This window comes from Canis lupus, chromosome 3 (assembly GCF_011100685.1).
Source record: "Canis lupus familiaris isolate Mischka breed German Shepherd chromosome 3, alternate assembly UU_Cfam_GSD_1.0, whole genome shotgun sequence".
Taxonomy (NCBI): domain Eukaryota; kingdom Metazoa; phylum Chordata; class Mammalia; order Carnivora; family Canidae; genus Canis; species Canis lupus.
The window spans coordinates 8,165,341-8,179,619 of record NC_049224.1 but is presented as its reverse complement, the minus strand read 5'-3'; the positions used below and the strand labels follow the sequence as shown (position 1 = coordinate 8,179,619).

At 37.1% G+C, this 14,279-nt stretch overlaps 1 protein-coding gene across 11 annotated transcripts in view; it reads left to right on the top strand.

Annotated features, from left to right (window-relative positions):
- Positions 1-14,279, top strand: part of PAM (peptidylglycine alpha-amidating monooxygenase) — a 150,348-nt gene that overhangs the window by 119,555 nt on the left and 16,514 nt on the right. For all 11 annotated transcript variants that reach the window (XM_038532232.1, XM_038532229.1, XM_038532228.1 and 8 more), the window contains 5 exons: positions 7,051-7,167; positions 9,145-9,217; positions 10,148-10,358; positions 10,781-10,981; positions 12,982-13,097. In XM_038532232.1, the coding sequence (XP_038388160.1) occupies positions 7,051-7,167; positions 9,145-9,217; positions 10,148-10,358; positions 10,781-10,981; positions 12,982-13,097 (718 nt within the window). The remainder of the gene's footprint in view (positions 1-7,050; positions 7,168-9,144; positions 9,218-10,147; positions 10,359-10,780; positions 10,982-12,981; positions 13,098-14,279) is intronic.

Sequence of the window (14,279 nt, the reverse complement as noted above, 5' to 3'; positions counted from 1 at the left end):
CGGGAAGTTCCTCTTCCAGAACTCACTTCTCTGCTTTTTAACCACTGTCTGCTTTATTATTCTATGAGGAGAATTAGAAGTGGATGACTCTGTTACATTTTAGAAAAATAGATTTGGATTTGTGGGTTCTGCTCTTTGAACTGACACGCGTGGCCGTCCTGCATACATAAGGCCCATTATATAAAACAGACAAAATACATAGTTTTTGTTCTCCCTCACTAAATATCCAAGGATTGTAAAAAAAGAAAAAGTGCCTGCCTGAAGAATTTACAATGTGCTGGTAAGAGACAGTGGACGTTAACAATTGGGTGGAAATTGCGTTCTTGTTGCTACCACTGTTTGAAGAGAGTAGTGAGAAATCCTGTATTAATCTCCCTTAGAACTTTTCCCATCCTGATGCATCGCATGTTCACAAAATTCTAGAAGGCCAGAGCTTGCTCTAAATCAAATCTAAGCACTCTGTATCCCCTGGTTTTTAGTATGAGATCATTCTTTAACTATCACGTAGCGCTTGGCATTAATAATCCCTAATTAATACTTAGTATCCTGCGCTCTTTGCTATCATCGTAGCAACTGTATTTTTAAGTACTGTCTTTCCCTATTGCTGCCTGTTTTCCGTGATCACCCCCATACTCTTCTGTTTGACCACACTAATTAAGCATGGCAACCAAACTGAAACAATAATAATAAAAATAATTTAACCTCCTGAAAGGTGATTGTCATTCCCTTTCTTTATTTGATTTCCATTCTCTTTCCGGTCTGTCCCTTGCTTTAATGTGGCTTCTGTAAGAAGCTGCTTCTCGCTGAAATAAGAAATGCCTATTAGCAGCAGGGCGTAATGAAACTTTTAAGAGCCTCTGGTCTGTCCTGGTGTTAGGGCAGCATCACAGCTAGAGCACTTTCAAGTTTAAATGCCTCCCAGCAGGAGTGGGGTAGCTCCTGCCTCAGTACCAGCTGTTCCTGGGTCTCTGTCTTAAAATCATGACTACTGTCAAGTCTTGCTTTTTGGCCTTTCTTTTATTTCTCTCAGCTATGGTTGTCGTTCCACTATGCAGGACTCACATCGCAAACCCACTTAAGTAAACCATGGGTTTTACTCTTAATTTTTAGGTGTTAAGAGTTGTTTCCTTTATGTCATTTTTTTTTTCTCGTGGAGTTGGACCCATCCAAAAGGGTCCCAAAGATATTGGAAGCTGTACCACTTGGAACTCCCCGACACAAACTAGCTTAGGAAAAATGGAAATGTATTTTGTAAAGTAATTGTACTTATTATTGTAATTGTAATTTGTATAAGTGAAAACTTCAAGGGTGTGGTAGTCCAAAGGACATCACCAAGATCCATTTTTTAACACATTTTTCTCCTTCCTGGGAGAAATGCTTCCTTCCTGGGCCCTGATTTGATCCCTCTCTCTGCTTTCAGCTTCAGAATCACATTATCAGACTAGTCTCACGGAAGAGGAGACTTGTGTCCCTGACAGGTCAACAGAAAACCCTTCCATTGAATCTTCTAGCATATTTTTGGTCTGCCTTAGGTCAACACATCCTCCATCTCCAAATGGGTCATTGTGGCATAAGAATGATATCCACTCTTTGGGTTTAGCCTAAAGTTTTTTATTCTGTGCCTGGAATGTGAGCATAGGGTTGACATCATTGGAAGCAAACGGGCTGAGAGTGAGGCTCAGAATGTTGGGTTGACCACGCAAACATTGAGGTTTCATTAGCACCACGTGAGGGAGTAGCCACCGGACACCCAGAAAGCATCTGTGTACCAGAGAGCTCCTCTGCCATTTCCCGCACAGCCATCCAATGCTTGAGCTCTCAGTGCTGGGAAAATCCACGTATTACAAGACATTCCAACTGTGGGGCTCACCTGGGTGTTACAAAGTTCTACACTATGTTAGGCTCAAATCTGAGCCTTCTAACTCCACCGTCGTGACACTAATGCAGGATGAACTTACTCCCATTTATCCGCGGCAGTTACTTACATATCTGAAGGAAGTCTTATCTTCTCCAGCCTAAGTATCCTCAGGTCCTCAACCAATCTTTGTGCTGACATGATACCATCATCTGAAGGCTCTCTAATTGATCATCCTTTGAAGTGTTTGGTTGAGAAGTAGCCACAGTACGTCACGTATTACCTGATCCACAATGCAATTACTGTCCTTACTGTGTATTTTAGATATCGATGAGTGTAAAAGGATTGTATTCACTTTCATTCAACTCTCATTACCATGTGTTGAATCCACTAAATTCTTCCAGTATATTGCATAAAATTGTGCTCAAGTTTTTTGCTGGAAATTTAAACTCACGTAGTGTTTTTTAAATACTGAATTTAAGACTTTATTGCAGTCACATTTCACCTCATTAGATTTAACAGTTTACAGATATTATTTTATTCTTAATTACCCTGAGAATGAGCGGTCCCCTTCAGCCTTGTATCAGGTCTTGTTTGAGGAGCATGCCTTTGAAATCTTCATAAACATTGTTTATAAGACTTGAGTAGTTGAAAGGTTGACTTAGCGAGTTTTGTTCTTGGAGGTGTGGTCTTCTGGGAATCTGTCCCCATTTGCCCCCCAGACAGCTTACAAAACATCCCTTCACCAGTGGTTTATGGGATCTTGCTGAGATCTCTTGTCTCAGAGATCTGTCTGCATCGTAACTTTCAGAAAAATCAGCTCAAGATTTGCCCCACTTTAAAATAATGCCTCAATTATAAAGTATTTTTCTTAACTTTGATATTTTTACCTCAATTCACAGGAATTTTTTGTATTGTATAACAGGTCTACTTAGGCAACTAAAGTTTTCTGGAATCTCAGTTATCTGCTTGAGGTTCTGCTTTTACATCCGCAAATTCTTTCATACTTTAAGAATTGAGTGAGCCTGGAAAACAGAACTCAAAGTGACTGAACGGTACCTTGGTACCTTCATAGCTGACAGAAAATTATCAGGAGTTCTATAGAAAGACTGTTTCCATATTCTAGCTTTCTCACTCACGTTGCCATATGCCTCTTATTACTCAATCCATTTTCTTCCAGGCTTTTGTCACTTTCTCTAGTTCTTCGTTATGTGACTGTTCTTTCATCTCTTCTGCATGCACACATTAAATTTGATAACTGGCAGGGAGATTTCCCATTCTAGTGACATCGATCCTAGGAAGAGAAAACCATTTTTTTTTTAAAGACAGGAGACCTGGGCTTGAATCTTGGTTACCATCTCCTAGTTCTGAGATGTGCATGGAGATGTTTGCACTCCCTTACCAGCAGCTCCCTACTTCAAAAAATGAGGTCTTTAATAAGTGCCTCATTCTGTTGAGTAACAAAAAGCACTTTGTCAAGCACCCGGTCCTCAGTGGCTTTACTGACCCAGCAAAGCCCAGTGCCATAATACCTAGTTCTGTGTTCTTTTCATCCCTATTTGTTTTGTCTCCAGTGCTGGGTCCATTGGGCGCTGAAGTCATACTGGTTTCTTTGCTGTTTACCTCTTTTCCTCATGACAGGGATTTTTTGCAATGTGTACATTTCCAGAACTAAGTGTTCTTAACCTAGTATTTAAGAATATTGCAGTTAAAGTCTCTGGCCTTTATATAGTATATCTTTGCTTTCCTAACATTGAGGGAACCTTTCCACTTATTTCCTCACTTGAAAACTTATGATTCTAACAAACCATTAGAGAGGGTGGGTGGTGGGGGAATGGGTGAAATAGGTGAAGGGGCTTACAAGTGTACTTACCTTGATGAGCACTGAGTAATGTACAGAAGGGTTGAATCACTATATTGTACACCTGCAATGAATATAGCGCTGCATGGTAATTACCCTGGAATTAAAATTAAAAAATAAAGAAAAAGCAAAAGAAAACCTATGGTTCTTTTATACAATATATATAATTACGACACTGTATTATTCTCTCCTCCTCGGTTGCTGTTACTTATTTGGCATTCCCATAATTTTGATTGATGGCACAAAAGTTTATTTTCTCCTTACTCTCATTTCTTTCTGTGTGTGAATATAGCAAAGCATTTCTTCTCAGCCTTATCTAAACTGTTTGATTAGCTGCTAATGTGCAAAATCATTAAGGGGGGATTCAAACTGCTAAAATAAGGAACCGATGAATTCCAGCCTATAGGCCGCAGTTCAGACTCTTAGGCTGAGTGCTTTTTCAGAGAGGCAAACAAAAATCAGCAGGGCTGCGGGCACTGTGTGAAATTTGCAGGGTACTATTATATTCTGTAAAAAAGTTAAATGTAGTTGAAATAAAGACCTCTCAGCAGCATGTAACGTGGGGGTAGCTGCTTTAGAACATGAAATAAACAGCATACCATAGCAACGGTATATCCAGCTCTGTAATCTGACATCCATTTATGAACTGTTCAAGGGGTATCTTTCTTTGAATTATAGAACTTTATAAACTACTTTGAGTTGCACGAAGCTCCAACTATCCCAAAGGAAAAGATTAAGACTGGTCAGCCGGTCAATTGAATGGCTGTGTCCTGATGTGGGAGCCAGGTACTGAAGTATGGTATGCTCCAGTTTTATCAGGCTATACAGTAGGTACTATTGCCACGCTACAACACCACTATTATTAGCTATCAGTAGTGGGTCAGAACACTATCAGTATATCAAGTGTACAGCCCTTGGGAAGAACTATGAGGACTTGGTAACTGTCCATATTACTAACTCCCAAGTGGGAGTGAAGTACAGAAACAATATACTAATATGTTCCATGCCCAAGCACATAAACTGCAAGAAAAATGAAAATTTTAGGAACTACAACAGGGAAACAGAAAGCTAAATATGATCAGTGGATTTTTAGTCGTATCAATATCCTGGTTGTGGTGGTGTACTGTGGTTGTGCAAAATGCTACCTTTGAGGAAACTTCTCTGTGTTATTTCTTGGAACTGTTTGTGAATCCACAATTATGTCAAAATTTCAATTCAAAAAAAAAAAAGGAAATGTTTTAAACTCCTTAAAAACATACCTCTCATTATTTAGATTGCCATTGTGCTATTATAAAGTACTGAAATGTTCTTGAAAAATGAGAAATATAGCATAAGCCTTAAAACATAATGAAAGAGGAGACTATGACACATCAATGTGAACCTTATAGCGTACTATGAGTCTTAGATATGTAGAACTCAAGTTATCCAGTATCACAGACAAGTTGGCAAAAAGAGAACATTGGTGGTTGAATGCAGTGCCATTGTTTTCTAGAATAGTTATTTTTTTAGTACAGAAATTCGTGTTTAAAATAGTTTCAGATACAAAATAAACTCAGTTTTCATAGTTTTAAAGAGTTATGTCATATTTGTCCTTTCTCAGTCTCGTAGGATTTAATAAGACCTTGTATATTCTTACACTGGGTCTAGTAAAATTTCACATTTCAATTTAAAAACGATCCCATAAATAGCCTATGAAATCTGCTTTGTCAGTGATACTACTTCTATTTCATAAACTCTGGTATTTTTTTTTCCCTAGGGATTGCTGTGTGGTTTTAACTACACATAATAGCATATGTAAACAGTATTACTTAAGTTTTAGGTTGACAAAGCTGAATCAATATTTTGTTTTCAATTGAATGCATCATTAATAAGAACTACTTCAGGGACTTACTGTTATCTTTCATGAAAGATGTTCCCAAAAGGCTGTAACAGTCAAGAAGTTCAAATAATTGTGTGATGTGTATTTTTAATGGCAAGAGAATGTTATTTTGAAATTTTTATTCTTCCGCCGGGACTCTGTGTAAGTTCCACAAAAATCACAACCCACCAATCAATCAGTATGTGACAGATTTGGTCACTTTTTTGCCTTTACAAATTGCAAATGTATCTCCATAAATACAATATTTATGTATTATGGAGATACAATACAATAGATAAACAATATTTAATATTGTTCAGATTCTTCTTTTGCTTATGCAATTGAGCTAGAAAATAGTAATAGCTTTTTTCACAGCTTTGTCCCATTCTATAAAGGAAATTCTGTTACAGAAATATTCATTGATCATCTGCAAAATATAAATATTTTATGTATATTCTTCTATAGACACACAGATACATGTGATTCAACTTTGTTTTTTGAAATATAGTCTCTTGATGTTTTGTATATTTCTCTCACTGTTCCATAAGCTTAGATTACAGGATTTTTATCTTTGTCACTTATCGCAAACAGGAATGGAAATAAGTACAGTATCTGTGATCATTATCTATTTAAGGACATATATTAGCAATTCATGTAGAAATATAAATTAAAAAAATATACAAACATGTATGTTCATAGTATTTTATAACCTGGAAGATAGAGTTTAAAAAGCAGAAATTGTCATGTTTGTTTAGTTTTTATTATATAGTTGTCCATTTTGTACCTATAGAATAGCTGCTTTATGGAAGTTTTATGTTTCTAAGCATATTTTTGTTTCAAGAATCAGTTGTGTTTTATATTTTTAAAATATTTTGAGCATTGTATCCTACATTTTTATATAATATGTAATTGCACGTTGTACAATGGCAAACATATTTTTGATCACGACCATCATTTACACTTTCCTTATTACAGTATAAGTTAAAGTATGTTATGCTTTCTTTTGTAGTTTGGAAGAAAATAGCTACTGAGTTAAAATATTTTGCGGAGCTCTGAAAAAAAATAGTTGAGAGTTCTTGGTAGTATTTTTTAAACTCTCATGTGAATAAGAATCCCCTAGGGGGAAAAAAAAAAAAGAATCCCCTAGGGATCTTTTGAGAGTACGGATTTCACATTCGGTGGGTGTGAGACCTTACATCTCCAGGCAGTTTTGTGTTGTCGCTCCACTGACCGCTCGGAGTGGCACAGCTCTACAGGCTAATGGTATTTACGTGATAACATGTAGACTGTCATATATATTGCTGTACGTTTGTGTAACCAAACAGAAGTGTGAAGGACAAACCATGAAATCAAAGTTTAAGCTCTTGATTCTGTATTTCCAATCAAGTGAATGGTCTGCATTTCTCAAGTTCGTTGACATTTCTCATTGACTTATTTTCCAGTCTAATGCCTTTTTCTTTTCTTTTCATTTCTAAGCTCTTTTGATAGCATGTTTGTTTACCAGCAAAGAGGACTTGGGCCCATTGAAGAAGACACTATCCTTGTCATAGATCCAAATAATGCTGCAGTACTTCAGTCCAGTGGAAAAAATCTGTGAGTGAAATTACTTATGTTGTTATTAAGGCTTGTGCTACATGCATTTTGTTAATATGTAGCATTGGTTCTGGTTTTGGAAAGGGTGTATCCTACAGTGCTGGTGGAAAAACAAGAGACTGATTGGGCCCTCCCATCTTTCATTTTCTAAATAGATGGTTCTAAACCCAAATGAAATTAGAATCACCTGGAAAGCTTAAAAAGAAAACTAGATTGAGATTTGGTCTGGGATGGGGCCCAGGCATCAAATTAGTACTTTTAAACCTCCCCCAGGTGATTCAAATATGTGCTCAAACTTCATAGCACCATAGATACTCATAGCTAATGAAGTGAGTTGCTGGTCAGCTTAGATCTGAAGATTCAAAAAATTTTTTCAGCATAAAAGTGACATAACCAAAATCATCAAGTAATCGACATTAAGAAAAAAGTCTTCTTTCTTCTGATCTCAAAGTGAAAACTAAACAAATGTTATTTCTAGCTTTCCTTAGCATGCATAGGTAATTTGGCTTTGAAAGACTTACTATTTGGTCTTATTCCTAGATGACATTTGGCAACCAAAAAAAATATATATATATTGGCTGATATTCATGGTCACTGAATGGGGCACCTGCTTACAGAGTGTCCTCAACCATTTTAACCTGGCTGCTTCAGGAACTATCCCCTGCTCCATCTGCTTAGGCAGAGGAAAAGCCAGGGAGTCATCCACTCTGAGCACGGCTGCATATGAAGATGATAATAATTAGATTTTTTAATAGGATTCTAGGATGGCGAGTCAGGGGCCAAATCCTAATAGGAGCTCTACCACTTAGTGTGTCTGAGCCTGTCTTGGGGCTTTACCCATGAATCAGAAGCATTCTCTTTCCAGAAAGGAATCAGAGGAAGGGAGAGCAACTGCTGCCAAATGAACCTGCCCAGCGGTGGGGTGTCTGCTGAAAGCAAATCATAACCCTCGCATCCAGTCACCAACACACAGAATCTAGTTCAGTTAATTAGTCAAGATCAGTGTGTTCCAGTCTTGGCTCATGCGGAAAAAAATCTGCGGTGTCAACGCCATGGTTAAGGCTAGAAGACAGACAGCTTGTGGATTGTCAGATGTCACTTGATCACAACCACATGAAGATCTTGCCCATGTGTTTGTTAATTCTAAGTTCCTTAAGCCTGTGAGTTTATAGTTAATTCTCGTACTCAGATCATCCCAATTAATTTGTTAAATAGATTAACCTTCTCTAATGATTATTCAACACACCACTCTGCTTAGATGAGCATGTCTGCTGGAAGGTGTTTCCTTTGGGTTTTATTGTCTTTAATATTAATAATTTAATATTTTATATTAATACAGCATTACGTTACCTTGAAGTATGTTGAAGCTATTCAAACTATATAAACCCATTTATATTTTTCTAGACAATTTGCTTTATACACATTTCTAAAAATGTTTATATGATTTTTGAACTCATTTTGAAATTGATGTTATTTGTGTTGTTAATATACCATACCTTGGGGACGCCTGGGTGGCTCAGGGGTTGAGCATCTGCCTTCGGCTCAGGTCATGATCCCAGAGTCCTGGGATCCAGTCCCCCATCAGGCTCCCACAGGGAGCCTGCTTCTTCCTCTGCCTATGTTTCTGCCTCTCTGTGTGTATTTCTCTCATGAATAAATAAAATCTTTAAAAATACACACACACACACAAACACACACACACACCATGTTTTGTAATGACTCTTTGTAATTGTAGGCTTCATTTATAGATTTCTCAAAGATTAAATAAATACCACCTGAGACGTGTCAAGGGCTGTTTCTATTATAACAGGTATTTTCATTTATTTTATATTGGTTATATTGGTCTTTAGTAAGGTGGGTACACATTTATCAATTCATAAATTTACGTTACCTTTATAGATTAATTAGCAAAAAAATTCCTCTCGTGTATACTTAGGGAGTAATTATATAATTAAGACAATGGTTTTTATTTTTCAGGTTTTATTTGCCCCATGGCTTGAGTGTAGATAAAGATGGAAACTACTGGGTCACAGATGTGGCTCTGCATCAGGTAATCTTCCATTTGGCAGCTATTCAAATAGAAGTTAATGGAGTTATGCTTTTGAAACGCTCTGGAGCTGTCTGGGCCTTTTTCTGTCGCCCAGTAAGTGGATAACGAGAAAATGGAACTGCCACATCTGAATGTTTCTTTTAGAACTCAGGGCTGGAAGAAGCTAATATGTAAAGAATCAAGTCACCCTGCTGTGTGGGGCTGGCAGGAGGCTTTGGGCCAGATGTGAGGCTTCCCTCTCTTTGCTTTTCTGTGTCCTCAGGTCTTAGTTCTGTTTTATCCCTTGTGTTGGATGTTGTTGTTGTTGTTTTTCCCTAAACCACCTTAATCTCCTATAAATCCAGGCAAGATCTTCAGGTACATGCACGTCTATATATAAAACATCACATTTTTGTTGTTTTTAAAGGAGGTTATGTTTCCACCACAGAATAGCCAGAAGGTCTTCCTCTCAAAAGATGAGCTTTAATATCCATTTTATGAATAGGTGGCAAAGGAGTATGAAAACTAGGGAAAAACCCTGGAACTGAAAGGGCGTAACTACACTGGTCTTCAGACATTATCTCAGTGAACATTAATTGCTCCTGTATTAGCTGGAGAGCATTGTACTGTTAGCCAAGGAGAGACAAAAAAAAAAAAAAAGGAAGTGTGAGGTGGGTAGAGCGAGACCTTCAAGTGCTGGTTCCATTTGCCATGAATTACCTGGATGACCTTGAGCAGATCACTTCTGCTCTAAGAGCCTCACTTAAAGAATGAAGGAACCAGACCAAGTGATGATTTTCCGAGTCCCATCCAGTTCTCCGAAGTATCTTCTTCTAAATAAATCCCCTGAAAGCTTACACTCTACTCGCCTGTGAAAGTAGTCTAAGCCAGTCAGTGTGTACCTGTAATAACCATGCAAATTGGTTAAGATTTTTGTTCCTTGTAAAAAAGGTGTTCAAACTGGATCCAAACAGTAAAGGGGGCCCACTGTTAACCCTGGGAAGGAGCATGCAACCAGGCAGTGACCAGAATCACTTTTGTCAACCCACTGATGTGGCGGTGGATCCAGACACTGGAACCATCTATGTCTCAGACGGTTACTGCAACAGTCGGATTGTGCAGTTTTCACCAACTGGAAACTTCATCACACAGTGGGGAGAAGGTAACTCAATAAGACTCTTGATCTCTGATTGTTATTCTTCGCCAGTTATACTAAGAACTAAGGACGGCCACCCCTCACATTCTTGAGGATATAACTGTACTACTGTCCCCTGCAGTGGGAAAAGCAGGGCCTCTGTATACATCCAGTTGGCTATTTTCTTATACACACCCACACACAGTCTTGCAAGAAGAAAAATGAATGCTTCAACCCAAAAGTGTTGTCCAAATAGGGAGAAAGTCCATAATGCGTTTGTGGGTAAGAGATACTATGGAATAAACTTATAAACTGCTTCACCTTATTTTCCCCCCTGGTTCCAGACATTTCAAGGTTTTACTACCGTGAATTTAGAAAATTAGAAAACCTTAAAGTCAGACTGGGTGATTTTACAAATTGTATATCTGAGGTTTTTCTTTGTTCTGTAGAGTCTTCTAGAAGCAATCCTAAACCAGGCCAGTTCAGCGTTCCTCACAGCTTGGCTCTTGTGCCTCACCTGGGCCAATTATGCGTAGCGGACAGGGAAAATGGTCGAATCCAGTGTTTTAAAACTGACACCAAAGAATTTGTGCGAGAGATTAAGCATGCCTCATTTGGAAGAAATGTATTTGCGATTTCATATATACCAGGTACTTCATCTTTATTTTTTGTGTTTTGCCATGTTACACTACTCTGTCCCTAAAAATTATTTGTCTTATTATTTGTGTATATATGCTCATTTAATGAATTTTTTTCTAAGAGATAGAAGATGCCTTATCAGATGCCTTATCTGATGCATATCAGATCTTAATTATTTTAAAACTGTTAGTGCCTTGTAAATCATTTTCAACTCATGAGACCCCGTTCTTTAAATGGGAATGGGAAAGAACTCAAACTTAACTGTTTGTAATAAATTCAAGAATTGTTCCCAAACATTGATTTTCACTTTTCCTTAATTATGATCATTTGCTCTAGTTATTAAATGATTCATATTATGTCTTCACACATCATCCACAGATGGTGTATCTGTGAAAAAAAATCAGCATTCAAAATCCTTCTGCTTCACATTTTTTTCAAAAGCGGTGGCCAAGTTTCTTTTTTTTTTTTTAAGGTAAATATGGAAAGTAAATGAAGCTTGTATTTAAATGCCAAGAGGAATGACCAATAAAACCCGGAATTTTTTTCTCCTTTTCAAAATAGATTTTCTTGATTTGAAGAAAATCAGAAAAATGATATAAACTTATAGGCTCCAGTTGATTCATATTACAAAATAACTTGCATAAGAGTTTTCTTTAAATCACGAATACTTGAACAACCGAAAATATATTTCTAAAATGCACATATAATTTTTACAATATATTTCATAGATATAAGTGCACCTCTATTAAAGAGCATAGGCTATCTGTAGTCATCACTATTATATTTACGTTTCTCATACTATTAAGGTTGCATATGCCTGCAATCTTCCTAAGCAGCCCCCAGGATATTTAGGAAGTGGAATTTAAAGGACTCAGGTGACCAGATAAGGAGCAAGTTTGGCTTCCACAAGGAATAGGTTATAAAGTAATGAAAGACTCTCATTAATGTCAGTGAGAAAGAAATTCTCTTGTTGGTTTTTACTTCATACTTACAGAATAAGCTTGTCAAGACCATTCATTTAATAAAGAGGGTGGTCAAGTTCATAAGTGAATAAAAATAAATATGAGGAGAAAAACATTAAGAGAGAAGATGAGAGAAAATCTGGTTAAAAACAGAATCTAAGCAAAGACAAAGTGTATTACACAAATTGGGCTTCTCTCTACAATCTTGCACAATAGTAATTGATGCAGACAATGCTGATTTTTTTTTCTTAGTATGTTATGCTAAAGAACCTTTTCTTGAAATACTGAAGAGAAAAATTAAAAGATCTTCGATGGCAGTTCAGTTTGATGTTTATTTTATTGTGTTTTAAGTCTTTAAGACATAATGTTCAATCATCCGAAGTGTTTATTTAACCCCACACATCACAGTTTCTATTATTTTGTATAAGCACTACTATATTAAGAAATAAAATTTTGCTACAAAAACTATTCACAGAATCAATATTAATGGTCTGATTGTTTTAATTAGGAAAAAATAGGTCTTTGAATATCTGAAGTATGCATCTCACAGTTTCAAACTTCAGTTATCTGAAATCAGATGATTCTGTTTCTACAGTAACTTCACTTCCTGCCTTTGTGTATTTTTCTCTGATTCTCCTCATGTCGATAGCATAGCACTTATTTTTTAAACAATCTGCTGTCCCACAATGATTGACTCACTAGGGTGTCTGTGATATCCATGTGTCTCTGTATCTGTATCTGTTCCTAAACCTGTATCATCTGTATCGATATCACTACCTGCGCATTTCTGATTTTACAGGCTTCCTAGGTAGAAAAGGCCTTGCAGCTCCTGGTTTTCTTATTATAAGGGGGTTTGTGCCTTACCAAACCTGTTTGCCCCGTTCCTATTTCTCAAGATAGATTTGCTTAGTGTTTTATTTTTTACTTTTGTTTTCGATTGTAAGGATTAGGCCAACCACCTGAAGTTAATTGTGTAATATACATGCATATATTTGAAGGCCAGTCTTCTCCATATTTTATAGAAAGATTAACTGGATGTATCATCACAGGTTTGCTCTTCGCGGTGAATGGGAAGCCTTACTTTGGGGACCAAGAACCCGTCCAGGGATTTGTGATGAACTTTTCCAGTGGGGAAATCATAGATGTCTTCAAGCCAGTGCGCAAGGTATTCACACACATTGCCTATGTATCAGTGGTTATGGGAATGAACTAAAATATGAATCTTGGCATTCAATTTGTACTTGGATAACTTTTTAAAGCTGTAAGGAAATGTGATAACTTTCTTAGCTAGGTTGGTAGGAGCTTCCTGTAACTATGTTTTATGTAGAATAAATACCCTTGCCCGTTCTTAGACCAGTTTCTTCAGATGCTAAGTAACAGTGTCTGCATTTCTAAGGTTCTTAGTAGACTTTGCACACCAGAGCAGGGTGAAATTCACTGGAGTTGGAATACCAACATCCAAGAAGAGAAGGTACCACAATATGTTAAATTGTACTTTTGTAGTTCTCTCGGATGCAACAGAAATCCCGTTTGCTTTTTGTATGCTTGTTACTGCATTGAGCAACAAGACTTGAAAGTATCACTTTCTGGAATTTATTCAAGTCCTGAAGGGTTGGTTTAGGACAGAGACTAAAGGCTAGTTTTGACTTCGTAAATGGATTACTGGTGCTTATTCTAATAGTGCTTTTTACAAAGCACTGACTAGTTTGGTGTGCCCATTGCCCGCTGTCTCTTCAGTGTACTTTCTGTGCAATATGATTGCCAGAGTGATGAGAACGTTTGCATACGCTGCCTAAATGTGCTTGTGGCAGATCATTTTAGAAAATTCAGCCTGCTAATATGCTGCAAATAAGAGTTATTTTTCAAAACATGTAAAGATATATTGGCTTTACTTGAATCAAAATGTAACTAGAATGAAGCCCGGGACAAACTGTATCTCCATATTCATGACTCTTACAATATTCTTTAAAATACCAAATCTGCTAAATTAAAAAAAAAAATCTTTAAAATGCCTCAGAATTTGAGACATCTGTCTTTAGAATACTGACAGCTAGTCTGGGATTTGTCAGAATTCATTCTAGAGAGATTTCTTAAGTATCTACTCTGTGCCCGGCACCATGCTAGATAGACACTAAGGATATGACGGTGAATTGGGTCAAGGTGTATGTAGCCTGCACAGCCTCTCCCTCAAATGGAATTTCAGCAAAAGTTAGAGTATCTGAACTGAACCCAACTGAATCTGAACCAAAGATTGCAATACAAATTCCTTTTTTTTTTTTTGAGTTTCTATTCATACACAACAAATAGGACTTTTTCACACTGTATCACCTGAAAAAGCAATGAGGAA